Source organism: Crocodylus siamensis, chromosome 1 (genome assembly GCF_052110815.1).
Source record: "Crocodylus siamensis isolate JL-2025a chromosome 1, ASM5211081v1, whole genome shotgun sequence".
In the NCBI taxonomy this organism is placed as follows: domain Eukaryota; kingdom Metazoa; phylum Chordata; order Crocodylia; family Crocodylidae; genus Crocodylus; species Crocodylus siamensis.
In genome coordinates this window covers 296,891,140-296,907,874 of record NC_143395.1, presented here as the reverse complement: position 1 = coordinate 296,907,874, position 16,735 = coordinate 296,891,140, and the positions used below count along the sequence as shown (strand labels likewise).

At 39.3% G+C, this 16,735-nt stretch overlaps 1 protein-coding gene across 6 annotated transcripts in view; it reads left to right on the top strand.

Annotated features, from left to right (window-relative positions):
* Nucleotides 1-16,735, top strand: part of REV1 (REV1 DNA directed polymerase) — a 73,908-nt gene that overhangs the window by 52,667 nt on the left and 4,506 nt on the right. For all 6 annotated transcript variants that reach the window (XM_090020395.1, XM_090020388.1, XM_090065332.1 and 3 more), the window contains 8 exons: nt 309-411; nt 2,578-2,743; nt 3,161-3,363; nt 5,935-6,168; nt 9,265-9,385; nt 12,748-12,968; nt 13,100-13,256; nt 14,088-14,190. In XM_090020395.1, the coding sequence (XP_089876521.1) occupies nt 309-411; nt 2,578-2,743; nt 3,161-3,363; nt 5,935-6,168; nt 9,265-9,385; nt 12,748-12,968; nt 13,100-13,256; nt 14,088-14,190 (1,308 nt within the window). The remainder of the gene's footprint in view (nt 1-308; nt 412-2,577; nt 2,744-3,160; nt 3,364-5,934; nt 6,169-9,264; nt 9,386-12,747; nt 12,969-13,099; nt 13,257-14,087; nt 14,191-16,735) is intronic.

Below are 16,735 nucleotides of genomic sequence, written 5' to 3'. Positions count from 1 at the left end.
TAATGCTAGTATTTGTGATTGTTTGTCCTCCTATATGGACTTAATCTAGAAGTCAGAATTGTTCTTTATTGTTAATAATCTCTCTCATAAAAACTGACTTTAGCAAGGGCATGTTCAGTCCTAAGTTACTTAAATATTAACCACTATTGTTCTAGTTTCATAGATTAAAATGTTATTTTCCTTTATGTTATTAAATAGTTTATATCATGCTTGGATCCTTTCTAGGATTAACAAAGTGTTGTTTCCTTTTCTTTAATAGTTTGTAATGCATCCTTTGTTTTTAAAAAATTATGCTAAATTACTTGCAGGACTGTCACTCTTGACCATGCAACAGACAGTGCAAAAGTAATTGGGAAAGAAACTCTCAACATGTTTCACACAATGAAACTGAACATATCAGATATGCGAGGGGTAAGTTAAAACTGAGATTTCAAAGTTTTTGTATTATGTTTTCCCACTTTACATTAGGATAGGCTCTGCAACTTTATTGGGTTGCAAAGACTGAGTTGTTGGTGGTGTATTTCTAATAAACTTTTGCATGATAGAAAATTCACCCATTAGATTTCCCTTCATTTCAAACCCTAATTCAGATTCCCCTAGAGGTTTCTTTTTCAAGATTTAAAGAAAGTTATAAATCACCCTGCATATAGTACCCAGGTATCTCATTAACTGGCCAAAATAATTTTTAATAATACAGTCTTGTTCCACTTATACATCAGTTTGATCCAACTGTCTCAGATGCAATTTTAGGAAAAGCTGCTTTTCCCCTGAATGTAATTGGATAACTACAGATAAAGATCTTGATTTTTTTTTTCCTTTGGAATTTTGTAAAGGCAACAGCAGTTCAAATAACCAAGGAAAAGATATAAAGGGTTAAATGCAGTAAAATACTAAAGAATCGTAATGAAAAATATTCTCACTTGTAACCCTTATATAAGTTATTCTTGCTTTGCTGTATTAAACAAAATTAAAAGTCAAGGGATGTTTCTTAGGGCAGGAAGTGGATACAGCTAGAAAAATTGACTTGTGTAAGTCCGTGCAAGTTGCATTTATTTATCTGATATTCAGATACTGAAGCAATTAAAATGATGTAGATTAATGAGCTGAGAAAAAGCAGTTCTTATGAGATGCATCTTACAGCTCTTAGGTTACTTGATTAGGATTCCTGTCCCTCATTGTTACTATCTATTTGTTTGAGCACAAGCGGTTTATATAATTTATTAAAACTGATGCATGATATACATTGTTGATATAAACCTTTTGGCTTGCATTTTAAGCCAATTCTATTCCACCTGTTAAGCATGTTAAGTAGATTTGGGTGCTTTAACTGCAGTTCTGTTCTTCCCTCAAGTCCATGGAAAATCTAGTGTAAAAGGTGGAATGGGTTCTGCTCCTCTTTAACTGCTTTTTTATGACTCAGTGTTAATTAAGATTGTTGCGAAATGCCGGATTAGAGACTCTGACACCGCTTGGTGAGCCGCGGACTTTACGGAGTGAGCGAGAGTACGAGTCCGCGGCTTGTGGGGCGGGATAAGAGGTGGCTCGTCGACCGCCCTCGAGGTTCGCCTTACTGGCGCAAGTAGGCGAAATGCTATACGCTTTCAAAGTTTATAGTAAAAGGGTTTATTCAACTCACCTGGCCTCACCCTCTTACGAATAAGAGGGTAGACCGGCTGGAGTGAAGTTGCAGATAAAGTATAAACGCGGAGGTATAGTCAAAGTGGGTATGCGGTCTAAGCTACGCTGAGAGGCTGATGTTCGTTGTCGGGTTTTCGAGGCCTTTGACAGGTTTTCGCTGGGATACGCCCAGACGGGAAGCTGAGGACCGGCAACAGGGTGATCAAGCCTGGGGTTTATCCAGTTGTGGTCTCTGCCGTTTCCTGCTTCTTCACCTCTTTATTGATGTTGGTTGGACCACCTCTATGACACTAACTATGATATAAGCTAAGCGTGCAGGGATAGGATAGTTTCTTTTACATGAGTGTTGCTAGGCAGATTTTTATATAGGTTGTGTTTCTGCAAAAGTGAAACTTACAGGATAGGAAAGAAAGTACGCATGCACGCGTGGGAAAATAAAAAATTTGTGCACGCAAAGCACGCCCAAGAGGATTTTGGTTATAGCTATTACTAAACAAACATTTTGGCTTGGGTTGACTCAAAAGATAAGACTACAAAGTTACATAAATGTGAAAAATGCCATGCGGCAGTTATACAAAATGAAATAGAACATTTACAAAGATGACAGTGTGTTACAAAAGTAGGTGAATTGGTGGACTCTCAGGGACTTGAATTGGGTGGAATGAAGTCTCATTCAGTGCATACATCTGATTAGAGTGCCTGTTAGGTGGAATAGAATCTAGCTCTTTTAAAAAAGTATTATTTTTTGAACTGTGGTGGGGGATGATCTTATTTTTAGTACTTGTTTATATGTATTTCATCATTTCTTTTAGAAGTATTCTTTTTCCTCCCATAGTAGGTTTTGTTTCTGGGGAAAGAGGAATGATGAAGAAACACAAAAAAATTACATCAGAATTAAAGAAATTACTTGGAAATCTCAATCATCTTCATTGTTTTTAGGTTGGAATTCAGGTGCAGCAATTAGTTCCCATCAATAAAACCACTTCAGCTGTTTCCTCCAACTCATCAGTACGATCTGGACACTTACCTGGTGGATCGCATTCAGTTCTTGATCTTTTCCATGTTCAGAAAGCTAAGAAATGTTCAGAAGAAGAACATAAAGAAGGTCAGTAAGATAATCTTGTCAGGCTTATTTTATATTTGCAGTAGCTTTGGATTCCTCTCAACTTGATTTGGACTTCTCTTACTCTGCATGTCTGAGCATTTTTTAGTAGAAATTCAGTACTAGGTTTTTTTAGACATAATTTAAGTGTATATTTTGCTGCTGCATCTCACCTGGAAAAAATAACTGTAAGGATCTTTCTAGGATTGTTGGTATCTTTTACAAAATCTTGAAAAAAAAATAAAGTAGTATTATGATTAAGAATAGAAAATTTGTCTCAGACTCTATATGCAATATAAATGACTAAATGTTTTGCAATAGAAAGAAAAGCAAAATGTTATTAAAATTCATTACTGTATGAAAGCAAAAGAGTTTCTAGACTCAGGATAATTTTTCTACATTTTTTTCTATATTTTATAGTATTTGTAGCTGCTATGGATCTTGAAATATCCTCTGCATCAAGAACTTGCACTTTTCTGCCATCTCGTACTAGCCATGTGACATCTGGTCTCAATCCCATTATTAGCAAGGCTGACTCTGCAGTCAAGTGGAATGGTTTACACTCTCCTATCAGTGTAAAGTCAAGGCTTAATTTAAGTATTGAGGTTCCATCACCTTCCCAGGTAAAATGTGAAGTACAAAACATCTGATGTATCTTTATAATGAGTGTATGGCAAGGCCATCCAACTTCTGGAGATCCCAGCTGCTTCTGCAGCTGAAGCAATGTGGAGAGCAGCCATTAGTTGGGAGCCCCGGAGCCACCAGGTTTACAACTTTGGTGCATAGGTGTACAGTTCTTAGCAAGAAATGTTACATGTAATATGTGTTACATGAGAAGAGATCTAGAGTTATAATACACATGGAGTGTGATATTGCTACGTATGTTGAGTGAAGTTTTCCTGGATTTTTAACATATGATAGCAATCTGATAATTTAAACAAAACTTCAACTTCATCATATTATAAGGTGAAGAAAAGGTAAACAGATTTTACAAGGAAAGAATATACTGGAGCAAAAGGCAACTATCATTTGTTCAGTATTTTTCCCCCTTTTATAATGTTTAAGAGATGATATCAGAGCATTGAATATATTACTTAATGCCAGGGATGCTGAAGCTCTTTAAAGGAATGTAAACAGTTTTTAAAATAATAAATCAGCTCTGAAAAACTCAGTTTTAAGACGTGTTTTTGTGTTAACACAATAATTGCCACACTTGTCAAACAAAATATTTCAATTTCTTACATAGAGCTTCAGTTGATAGGCTATATGGAAAATAACACAATTACTAATGAACAACTGTAGGAACATTTTTGTGAATTACCATTTATGTTTTTTCATAAAAATAGAACTTTAAAATATTCTCTGTACCTTTTCCTTATTGTCTTTATAATCAATCCCAAGCTGTTGACTCAGACATCTGACTAGTGCTAAACAAGGATTAATCGCCGCACAAGTATGCAGCTTACTTAGTTCATTCAGATAGCAGAGAGTGTACATTTTTCCATGCTTTAATCATACCTTTAGTTGCAATATAGACGTATCCAAAGCCATGGGCAGTGAGAAAATGAAGTGGAAGTTGATTCTGCATGCTTTTCTAGCCTTAATAACTAAACGCAAAAGGTCAGGATATGCACAGTGAACCCAGTAGTCAGTGAGCTACTAAGTATGACTGTCTAAGCTAATACATATTTTTATGAAGAAGGATTGTATAGTGTAGATAGATATACCCATACCAGATTCTGTCTGGCTCTCATGGGAAACAATATCTGGGCTAACAGTAGCTGTGGTTGGTTAAAGCTAGATGGAGATGATTACCTGACTACAATTATGCTTTTATTTGCAGGATAGACATATCCTTTTAAAGCTTCTAGGGTCTTTCCCTTATGATATTATTGGGAAAATATTTTGTGTTAGCTTAAATAAGGACTTAGTCTCATCTGACCCCAGCACTCTTTCCTGCCTAGGCAGGGAGTCGGACTCGATCTTTTGAGGTCCCTTCCAACCCTAGCATCTATGAATCTATGATAGTTTCTGCCAGTGGGGGGGAATTCTAGTAGTTAGATCTGATATAATTATTAAAACATTGATACAAAAACAGCATTTCCACTAATACTGTATCTGTTATTGCATGATGAAGGAGCAACCTTTCATTCCAAACCATCTACCGTACATCTAATAGTAGGTTTCTGGATAGGCATTCAGAGTCACAATTGTAGAGCAGAACACCCTAATTTGTTATTGAGAGACTCTATTAGGAAAAGTTAAGTTGCCAAGTGAAAGCTATTTTTATTCTGATGTGAAGAGCATCACTTGCAGCTTTGTGAGATGCAGAGCCCTGCAGTATTGGATTACTTTTTCTTTCTGAAGAACTTGGTACTTTTCATTTCACTTTGTCTGCCTCTTATCTGTAAATGCTGTTCCATCTTGCCATCTTCCAAGTGATGTACCTAAAAATCCTTATTTCCATTAGTATTAGTCTTCCACCTTGTTGTTCACCCCTATTTTTTTCCAATCATGCTGAAGTAAAGCAGGACTCTTGTTTGTGTATAGGGCCTTATCTTCCTAGTAGTGAACAAATATAGTGATCCGCTCCTCAGATTTTTCTGTGCTTTGACAGAGTGAAAGATCTCCCTCTTCCTACCTTCCTACTATCCAAGAATACGGGAACTTGTAACAATAAGAGCAAAGCAACTAGGCTGCTTAAACAAGCAATTATCTAAACAAGCAGTGATCCTGTAATTAACACCTGTGAACCTGCTGCCTAGCGCTCATTAACACTTTTACCTAACATGCCTTAATGAAGCACCTGAACCTGATGCTTCTTTTGGCTGAGTAGGTTTGGGGTATAGTCTGATGCACTGACCAAATTTTATTAGCATTGTTTTTATGATCACCAGATTGTTATGAGGGAAATTAAATAATACAGATTTTTATAATTGCAATGCTAAATATTTAACTCGTGGAAAAAACAAGATTTAAATATTAAGTAAACTGTATAAGTATTTTTTTTCTTCTTCCTTCTAGCTTTTACAGCATACAGTATTTCTAGATTCCTAAGTAAGTTAGTATAGGCAAAGTAGTATGCCACATTTTGTATGAATTTCTTTATTCAGACTTCAGTTCCCAACATGAATACTGTCTCTTTACATGTTTCTCAGAAAATCTAGTGACCTTTTTACATTTTTCTTTTGTAGCTAGATAAGTCTGTCTTGGAGGCACTGCCTCCTGATCTTCGAGAGCAAGTAGAGCAAATATACACCATTCAACAAGGAGAGATATATGGTGATAACAAGAAAGAGCCAATAAATGGGTGCAACACTGGACTTCTGCCCCAGCCAATTGGAGCAGTTCTCCTACAAATACCAGAACTCCAAGAACCAGACAATGATGTGGGAATTAATGTGATTGCCCTGCCTGCGTTTTCTCAGGTAGAGTATACTTTAATATAACTGGCTTTCAGTATGGAGTCAATATGCATGAACCTTCTCACCCATAGTAATAAGTAGTTGACACCTTTTCTCAGGCAAAATTACTACAATCTGTTGTTCATTCAAAACCATCATAATTCACTAGTTCAGTATTATGTCTTTGGATTTGTAGTCGTTCCAAAGTACAGTAATACACGTAAAGATTTATCTTTTCCAGTGTCTCTGACTCCATGGTTTGAAAAGCTTTCTTTTTTATTTTGCTACTCTTTAGTGTGTTTGCAGAGACTTTATACTTCATTTTCAATTACACAAATATTTTTTTTCTTTTGTGTTGTACTACCAGCAGTGTAAAACAGCCTAAAAATCAACTTAGCTTTTTACAGGAGGGTTCACTTTATTGTAGGCCAGTATTTTAGTGACACAGGGACATAGATTCTTTGACAACTGTAGCTGTAACTGTCAGGTTATGTTGTGTCCCTGGGGAGAAGAAAAGCAGGGCAACCGTTTGCATACCCCAGAACTCTGCAAAGTCTTGAGGCATTTGGCACAGGGAAGGGAACCACAGCAACAGTTTCTGTGCATGTGGAGTTTTCCAAAGTCATCATCTCTTTCAGACTACTTGTTTGTACCTGGTATGGGAACACAAAAGTGCTTTTCAGCACGATGCCTTAAGGTAGAGGATGGAAGCTATCCCAAAGGTTATTAATTTGTCCCCTTGTCCCAGGATCTGGAACTGATGTGTTGATGCAGAGGAAAAGGATCATTGAGCACTTTTACACGTGCTCGTGGGGTGGGGGGCGCTTTAATTAGCGCGACTCCAAGAGCTGGCATCTCGTGTATCAGCTGCCGCATCTCATGTATCAGCATCCTCACTCTTAAAAATAGTGGCGGGGCACTTGAACTAAAGCTCATGCATCAAGCTTTAGATAAAGCGCCCCCACAACCATTTTTAAGTGTGGGGACACTGATACATGAGATATAGGTGGCTGCTGGAGCACAGCAATTGCCATGCTCCAGCAGACTTGATTAATTGAGTATGCTTCAATGCACTGGAATTCCAGCCTGTCAGAGCAGCCTCCACACTTGTGTGTAGGTACCCATGTATGTTGGGGGTGGATGTTACCCAGACATTAGTTAAAAATTCATTAGCTGCAACAGGAAATTAATTCTTCCATTTAATTCTTCCAGTATTGAGGGCACTATACTCAGGCTAACTATTGTATTATTGTATTTACTGAGCCAGTAGTCCTTAGTATCCACAGACCACAAGATTTGCTTCTAACAAGTAAAAATAAGCAAATGGGCATAGTCAAGTAGTTTGAAGTAGCAGATCCAAGAATCGGGTGTACTCTAGCTTTTCTTCCATTAATACATTGCCACTAATACCTCTCTGTGCATCTGTCTACATCTGTACTTTTCTCAAAAGCACATTGGGTTAATAGAACTAGTAAAGTAATTTGGGGCTTTGGGTGAAAATTTAAGTGGAAAATGAATCTATATTTCTATTTTGTTTACATCAAGGTAGACTTTATCTTGAGAGCTTCCATAATTTTGAAATATTTTTAATAAAACTACTGTGAGCACATTCAAAGACAAATTTTAAAAAGACAGTTCCTTATTGGAAATATTTGGCTATAGCCAATGAAATGCTGAGCTCCTTCTAACACCTACTTTATTTACTGTGCAACCTGTGTTGAAATTGTTTTTTATTGTTGGATTTTTTTTTGCTGTGCAAGTGGAGTTTTCAAAACTGAAAAAAATACTGTGCCAAATGCATAAAAATTTGACCTTTGCAATTAGAGGCAGAGTTTGAAAAGTGCATATTCATTAGTGGTTAACACTTGCCTTCTGAGTGGTTTTTTTTTTTTTTAATGGAGGAAAATGGATATTTCATTTTGAGCATAAATAGCTTGTCCACACCTGTAGTGGAAACATAAAAGAGCAGAAGATTGATATATTAACATTTAGCCACTAGAAGCAGGGAAATAGAAACGTTTTGTGCAGCTGACTAGCAAAAAACTTTATCTTAATAGTCTAACGTATAGTGTTCCTGTCTAACACTAACCACATAGGCTGCTTGCAGACATAGGGGAAGAAAACAAAACACACATGTTAGTTTGACCCAGTTCTGCAGCATAGATTGGGTGCTTTAGTGGGGCTTTTTTGGTGCTTTTATCTAACAGCTGATTGAATCAGCTGTTAGATAAAAGTGCGAAAAAGCCCTGCTGAAATACCTGATCTATACAGATACTGCAAAGCTGGGTTGAACTAATGTGCTGCAGCTTCTGGGAAAGCAGTTTTTGGGGGGAGGTTGGTTTTTTTGTTTTTGGCAGGGGGGTTCACATCTGCAAGTAGCCACAGTGTGTGAATTTGTGCTTTGTCCAAGTTGAGGATGAGCAGGTAGAAGGAAAGATTTGTCTGGAAGCCAAGTCTTTCGTGCAGTAGTAGGAGGCCAGTTTTGGTATTTGGGTATGCTTCTATACACGAGAGAAGAAAAGAACTCTCCCACCTCCCTTCCAGCACAATATACCTGGCAAGCCCCTGCACTCAGGGAAGTGCAGGACTGTTTACAAGTTGTTTCATTTGGGGAGCACAGCAGCCTAAGTGATTTATAGGCAGCAAGGATCAGGAAGAACCTGATGCCAGTGCCTGGTCTTTGAGGGTGGAAAGAAAATGCCTTAGGTGCTGCTTTCTGGATAAGTGCAGAGCTGTCTTAAGATACAGTTTGTCCTTAACACCCCAAGTGTTTGTGTTGAAAATGTAATTAGCATTTATTTAAAAGGGTTTTTTTGGAATGTCTTTTTTAATATTGACTTTATTTTTTTAATTTTATGTCATATTGTAGTAGTAAACTTAATTGTAAAATTAGTTTTAAAATCTAAATAATACATATTTAAAGGAAAAATATGGTTTTCACTTGTGGACAAAGGAATATACAGCAATACAAAGAGAAAGCATATAGTATTTTAATCTCAAAATTCATGTTTAATACAGAATGCATATATCTTTCTCAGTTAAGAAAAAAATCATAAAAAGTAATCAAATAATGTTGCTCACCAGTGAAATAATTTCAGAAAAAGCTTTGTCATTTTTCAGGTGGATCCTGAGGTTTTTGCTGCACTGCCTTCTGAGTTGCAGGCAGAACTCAAAGATGCATATGATCAAAGGCAAAAGCAGTCAGAAAACATGATTTATCAGCAGCCACCTGGCATCTTTGGTGAGTATATTACAATTATAGAATAAACTTGTCTTGGACTGTGATAAGATTTGATACAGTCCTAAAAAAGCTAGAAAATATAACTTTCATACTTCTAGGAGGCCACTGCAGTGTGAGAACACTGCTACATATTTTGGTCCAAAGATTAGATCAGTATAAAGATGACTTGGAAAAGTACCCTTTTTTTTTCTTAGTGTAACTAATTGTAGCTCATCTACATTGGAGTATCTGATGCTCTGACTTTACAAGGGGGATTTAAGTGTTTCTCTATACGTATGGATGGGAGTGTTCATATTTGCCTAAGATCTGAGATGTCCAACTGTGCTACTGGACTCCAGCTTTGCCTTTTTGTTCAAATTATTTCCTTTTAGGATTGTATTGCCTAAGCTGAAAGTCCGTGTGTTGGAAAAATTTGACTCGTTTTTCAGAGGCCCCTGGTACACATACATTTATGACATGATTATAGTGTCACTCACTATAAATAGCAGCATGCTGCACATTCATTGAATTTTAATAGGTCATAACATGGAAAATCAGCCCCAAGATATTCCACAGAATATGTGGAGCATCTTTTGTGGCTGTTTTTTATGGTGCCATAAATTGAACATGTGGCAGTCACCCCAGTGCTGACAATCAGCTGACTAGCAGCAGAATGTGGGCAGTCCCTGTTGTGGAACCAAGCTGGAGGATGCCCAAGGCCTAATGCCCTGATTGTGGGCTTACTGAGACCTAGCAGGTTTTGCTATGTGGACTGTAGGGCAAGACTCTTCAAGGTGGTGGGTCCTGCCATCACAGGGCATGCAGCAGCTCCAGGGTTTGCAACACTCCATCCTGCCAACTCAGCTAATGCTGGGGACAGCTCTGGGACTAAGCCAGGAGGCTGTCTGGTGTCAGATTGCAACACTCAGCTGAGCAAATGGATTTGGTACCGGGCAGCCCTGGGGTCTGGGACAAACCCACTCCCTACCCAGTTCTCAAGAGCAAGCTACGGCTCAGTGTCCAGATTCCACCCGCCCCTTGCTCTATCCCCAGAGGCAGCCCCAGATCTCAGGCCTGAGATTCACCTCCTTAAACTTGTGCACAGCTGGGGGTGGGGAGCTTCTCCCATCCTAAGCTGCACGCTCTGGACATGTGCAGTCAGGGATGAGGGAGCAGCCTCATCCCCAACTGCACCATGGGGGGCATCCTGAGCCTAGCATTTAGGGAGTCTCTCCCCACTGTCAGGCTTACTGTGCCCAGAGAACTTGAAAAATTAGGTGAGTGTTCAGCCAGGGTTCCCAGCTGCATGCCCACTTAGAAGTTGGGGGTGCTACAAGCCTGTTATCAGGGAAAGGCTTTCCAGTGTCAGGTTTATGATGCTCTGGACCTTTTAAAAAAAGACAGGTGGGCAGTTAGGACACCCAGCTGCATGCATCCTTTAAGTTCCTGAGTGCCTATGGAAATAGGACCTGGGGAGTGGGAAGCTTCTACATACCCTAGGCTCCTAATGCAGGGCTCCCTCCCCACACTGACAGATGGCAGTCATGCGATTGGATTCTGAGGGATTAACGCAGTGTTCCCAGAATTGCATGGCCTGCCAGACGCATCTAGAATATCAGGGCATAAATTTCCAGATCTCAGTTGCACAACTGCTTTCACATTTGGCAGTAGCCTAAGGGGGCTGGAAAAAGTAACTTAGAACCTTGCTGAAGGAGAGCAGGAGAGAGACAATCCTCCATTGCTAAAGTGACTCTTAAGCTAACACTGTTCCACAGTATCTTTGCCTGGATTTCAACATTTGTTTGCACTAGCCTGTAGATTTCTGCACTGATATTGTTTTGTAAAAAACAGCTTTGTCAAGTGCATTATCAGTTTAGTTCCTTGAGATTTGTCTGAGTAAAGTTTACATTTCTGCAGAGTCTTGTATGTAAACAGTATTTATCTTTACGTCATAAGAGTGTTCGGATTAGCATCTCCTAGCGGATAGAGCATGGGACTGGGATTAAAAGACTTTGCATTGATTCTCTTCTGTCATCTGTTCCTAGTCTGCAGGGTGATCTTGGGAAGTCGGTTCACTTCTCTGTTTCCATTTAGTTAAAATGGGGATAATGATACTGACCACCTTTTAAAGAGCCTTTGATATCTGCTGATGAAGTGTCACATCAGGGATAATTTTCAGTTCTTTGGTGTGTTGCCACCAAATATTTATGTCACTCGTCGTGCCTGCAGCACCCTCCTTTACACCCTTCTCTGCTGCTTTCTCATGCCTGCACTTACCCTCGCTACAGAGGGGCCAGGTATCTGCAACGAGGGTAAGTGCAGGTGACTTGAGCTCTCCAGGGTTGGAGGTGGAGATTGGTGGCCATGGCAGGGGGCCAGATTTGCAGGCTCTGGCTTGAGGATGCAAAAGGTTGTCAAATTCTGATGATGTGATAGGATCAGTATACAGTTTCCTAGGTTTGTATGCTACTTTACAATGGTGAAATACTTTGCCTTAGTACAGGTGATGAGATGGTGATCACTGAGCTTAGGTTACTTTGGAATATTTGATATTAAAGCCACCTTACATATAAGAGGGGTCCTGTTAATTGCAGACTTCAGGGCTTCTGCAGGTGGCCCACAGTGGCCACTAAATTTTTCCCCCCATTGAATGTATTTGACTTCTTTTTGGTTGGTTGGATTATTTGTTTGCTTGTTTTTCACTTCCCTTTAAGCTTGGATGTTGGCCTTGGCTGGAAATGGAAGTTAGGCTGAGATGCAGTGGCGTTCTGAATAGCATTGAGAAACTACTCAAGTGATAGTTGGTGCATTTTGTTTGTGTGCTTAGGGTCAAGTGATCATCAAATTTGGGATCAGTGAGGAATTTTCCCTTGGGTTGGATAGGCAGAGACTGTTGGATATTTGTTTTTGGAATGTGGGATGCGACCCACTTCCTAAGATCATCTGAGCGTACTTTACCTTACAAAATTCCATGATATTATCAAAGTGTTGATGGTACCTTTGTGTCTCCAGTTCACTTCCTGTTAGTACCATTGTAATGTTTTTACCAGATGCCTTGTGGCTGTGGTGCACAGAGGGCCAGAGTGGATATCGTTTTGGATCCTCCTCTTTGTCCATGAATGCAGAGGGCAGGACAGTCTGGCTGGTTTTTTTCCCCCCAGTGCCTCGTATTCTTGTGATCATATAGTTGGGTGACATCTGTGTACCTGAACTTTCTATGAATCACTTCCAAAAAGTTGCATTTAAAATGTTTTTCATGATTAAGCCTAAGGTGCTTTTAATGATAGGTTTGTACATTTTACAAAAGTGACATGGTTCTCACCCATTCATAGAAAAATACTAAATTTAATAACCACCGATTTATTCGTTTTCTTCCCTGCCAGCATCAAAGAATTCTTTACTACAATTGAAGCAAGCGACAGTAAAAACTAAGAAAAAAACTAGGAAAAAAAATGCAGTCAGTCCTATGAAAAAGATTCAGAGCCCTTTGAAAAACAAACTCCTGGGTAGCCCTGCAAAAAACACAGCAGCCACTTCTGGAAGCCCACAAAAGCTAATGGATGGTTTCTTAAAACAGGAAGGTACAGTCACTGGTAAACCTCAGGTAATTGTTCCACTAGAAAACTTTTTACAGAAATTAAAAGAGCATTTGCTGAAAATTGCATAAAATCAATCAGTATTCAGTTTTTGTTGCTTTTTAACTAAATACAATTTGTGATTTATTTTTTTGAACAGGTGGAACCTGTTCCATCAACTTTAGATAATCCAGGCCCATCAGATTTAAAGACAAAAACATCTGTCTCATTTAGGTCACAGGCACCCAATCTAGCTGGGGCTGTTGAATTCAATGATGTAAAGACCTTGCTCAAAGAGTGGATCACAACTATTTCAGGTGAATCGTACTTCATACATTTTGTTTTTGTATGTTATAATTGTGGGGATTCTGTATACATCACAACATTCTCCTGAATGTTACATACTTGCCTTGCTGCCACTACTTTCTTTCAGCATTTTCCAGTCATCTTGGTCTCTTACCTTCTCCCAGTTTGAAGGAATTGGATTCTTTGTATTTTTTTTTTATATGGTTTTGCCAACCCCTTGTTGCCTCTCTAGGTAACATTTCCAAAAACTATCCATTTTCTTTTCCACCTCTTTCGAGTCCCTGGTTCAAGCCAGGATGAAACCTTAGTTGTTGTAACTGTTCTTACTCTAACATATTGCCCATACCAGGGATAAAGACACTAGAAGTAAAGCTCTTTTTTTGTTTTATATATTCTTGTTACACAAAGGTGAATAGCAAGATTTCTTAAAGTATTCTAGAATTCTTTGTAAAATAAGAAAAGCACAAATCATTGTTTGCATAGGAAGTTAGATTGTATTTTATGTAAATCAAAACAATGTATTGCCTTAATATCTGAGCCATGTTCTTTATGGTTTCTGTCATTGTATGACACTTCTAAGTAACTGTAAAACACCTAATCCATTTTAAATCCCTGTTCTTTTTATATGTGTTTAATAGTAGCTGTGCATGAAAAATACAGGAAATCTGCTCCCCAGATCCCTCAGAATCGTATAGGTCGATTTATAAACAACGATTCCATTGACTTTAGCTCATGTGGGAATATAAAAGCTGCAAGAGCCTGCCCAGGAGTATTAACCACCTCAGAATTTCTTTGATTCCAAATATACTGGAATAAAAATCCCCATATGTTTGTTCTTTCAGATCCCATGGAGGAAGACATTCTTCAAGTTGTGAAGTACTGTACTGATTTGATAGAGGAAAAGGATTTGGAACAGTTAGATTTGGTCATAAAATACATGAAAAGGTAGCTTATTTACCAATATGTATAACATTAATTGTGCTGGAATTGTACGATGCAAGGTTATAAATTTAGCAGGCCTTGCATTTATGAATGCAAGATTTCTGAAGAAAAATTAAATTGAACAGTTCAAAAGAATGGTTCCTATTTTTTGCAAAGTGGAGCAAGTGGAAATAGCTATAACAGCTCCTGCCTGCCCCTCCCCCCACCTCACCTGCCTCTGCACCTTGCCATCTCTTCCCCTGCCTCCACTGTCTTGTAGCCTCTGCCCCCTGCCTGCCACTCTATTCCTCTCCCCTCCCCAACCCTTGCTCCATGCCACAGACTATAACCCCAGCCCAGGCCTGTAGATGCAGCAGCACAGTCCTCATAGTTGCTGTGGGGCTGGCTTGGGGACATGCTCCATGCCCCAGGCTAGAACGGGGACAGAGCCTGCTGGCATGGAGCAATGGGAAGGGGGCCAGGGAGCAGGGCTTGAAGCTGGGGGTGGGTGGGCAGGCACAAGGAAGTGACAAGCTGCTTGATCTGCCTGCTGCCTGTCCCCATGCAGCAGTGGGGGGGATGAATTAATGGCAACCCTCCAATAGTTAGATTCTGTACATGAAAAATTATAAACAATGTGTAAACTTTGCCTGTGTAGAACCTAATTATTGAGGTGTTCATCTTAGATTCAAGTAAATACGATAAATAATAATCAAAATGGTTCCTTCATTGTTACTTTCCCTGAGAATCAGAAGGCCCAAGTTGTACTTGTGGCTTTTGCTGTAAATTGGTATATTACCCACTTCACAGGGTAAAATCATTAAATGGGTACTTACAGAAGTGTTGAATGCACAGGCATAACTGAATAAATCATGTTTTTCATTAGGTGGTTGAAATAAGAGGTTTAATAATACAATTAAGTTAGAGTGGATGACCATTTTATGTTTTACAACGAAACTGGCATAGATACTACCTATTTAAAGAAAAAAAACAAAATTAATTTCTTGTCCTTCTGGTTTTTTATATTGGGTAAAAGAACCAAAGCATCATAGAGGGGCTCTCATGGTACCAGATTGCCTGTGACTTGCTTTCCACAGTGAAAGAGCTGAGCATCACATTTACAAGTTGTCTTACAAGGATGCCATTTCAGATCCAAGCACAAGGAGAATGCCAAGGCAGGGTTGGAATAGGAGGGGATTCTAATCAGTGGGTAGCAGCAGTACATGCTGGTCCTGCCTGTGAAGCTCATGATGAACTGCTGTAACTTAAGCCCCTAGAACACATTCAGTGGTATGATTAGATCTGATCTCTGATCCCAGCACATGTGCCATTCAAGGTGATACTGCAAATTAATAAGCTAGCTACAATTGTCAGGTGTATTCTGTCCTTTAGTGTACTTGCTGATAAGTGCATGGAGAGTAACTATGAAGTACTTGGCTTCCTTGGGTGCTACTCTTACACACGTTCTGTTTTTTCTGCATCAGTATTGATGGAAGCTAACAAAATTCAAATGGTCTTAAAGCCATCCCAAACAAATGTGATTCTTTTGGCCTCTTCTGTTGAAATGCCTGGTACCATGGTAAAGTTTCTGAGGGACCCTGGGCTTTGCTGTTCATCCTGGATCTGTTGACTCAAGACTGAGAGAGCAGTTTAAGTGGCACTTAAGAGTGCAAGACCCATCCAACATCCAGACAGGGTGATAAATGGCACACACATTTGGATTAAGTATAGTATCTGCTGGAGCTCGAGCTTGCTGGTCAGACTTTGACTTCAATTTAAGGTGCATTTGGCATTTGTCTCAATCCATTCTTAGCCCATGCTCTCACGCAGCTGTCCTCAGATTCCTTCAGGCCTAGCAACATTGGGAGAAGGACTGTTTTGCATTAGCGTCTGAGCTTGAACCTTGCATTCCTTTTTGGGCCACCGTGTCAGCCCCTCTGCACTGCACTGCACTTCATCTTTCATAGAAATGGTTTGATCTGACACTTTCTTCCAGGGATTGTATCAGTAAGAAATGGAGATGGGAACCAAACTCTAATGGTAGATTCTCCTTACAGTCTTCTACCTAGATACCTACCTAGATGTACTTTGAGGGCTTGCCCAGAGCTTCTGCCTGAGCAGTCTCTTAATTTCACCCGAGTCAATAAGACAGCTTCCCACTGTCCTTCCCAAAGTCCTGTTTCTCCCACGTTTAGGGTTTACTGCACTCAGACCCTTAGCCTAGGGTGAGGAGCAATCCCTGTTTAAAAAAAAAAAAAAATCTCTGTAGCTGATACTTAAAGGTGCAGTGATTTATTGATTGCCCAGAAAAGAAAGTTGCCAGGGCATAACTATCTTCTGATTATAGTTTCATATCATAGAACAGGCAGCCCAATAAAGTTGTGGAATCTCCTTCATTGGAGGTTTTCAAGAAATGGATGGATAAGCATTTATCTGGGATGGTTTAGGAATAGTGCATCCTGCATCCATTATGGGGCAGGAATAGAAGACCCTTGAAGTTACTTCCAACTGGCATGGGTTTTTTTGCCACCAGAACTGAAGCCACTTCCCTACATAATGCTGGATAAAT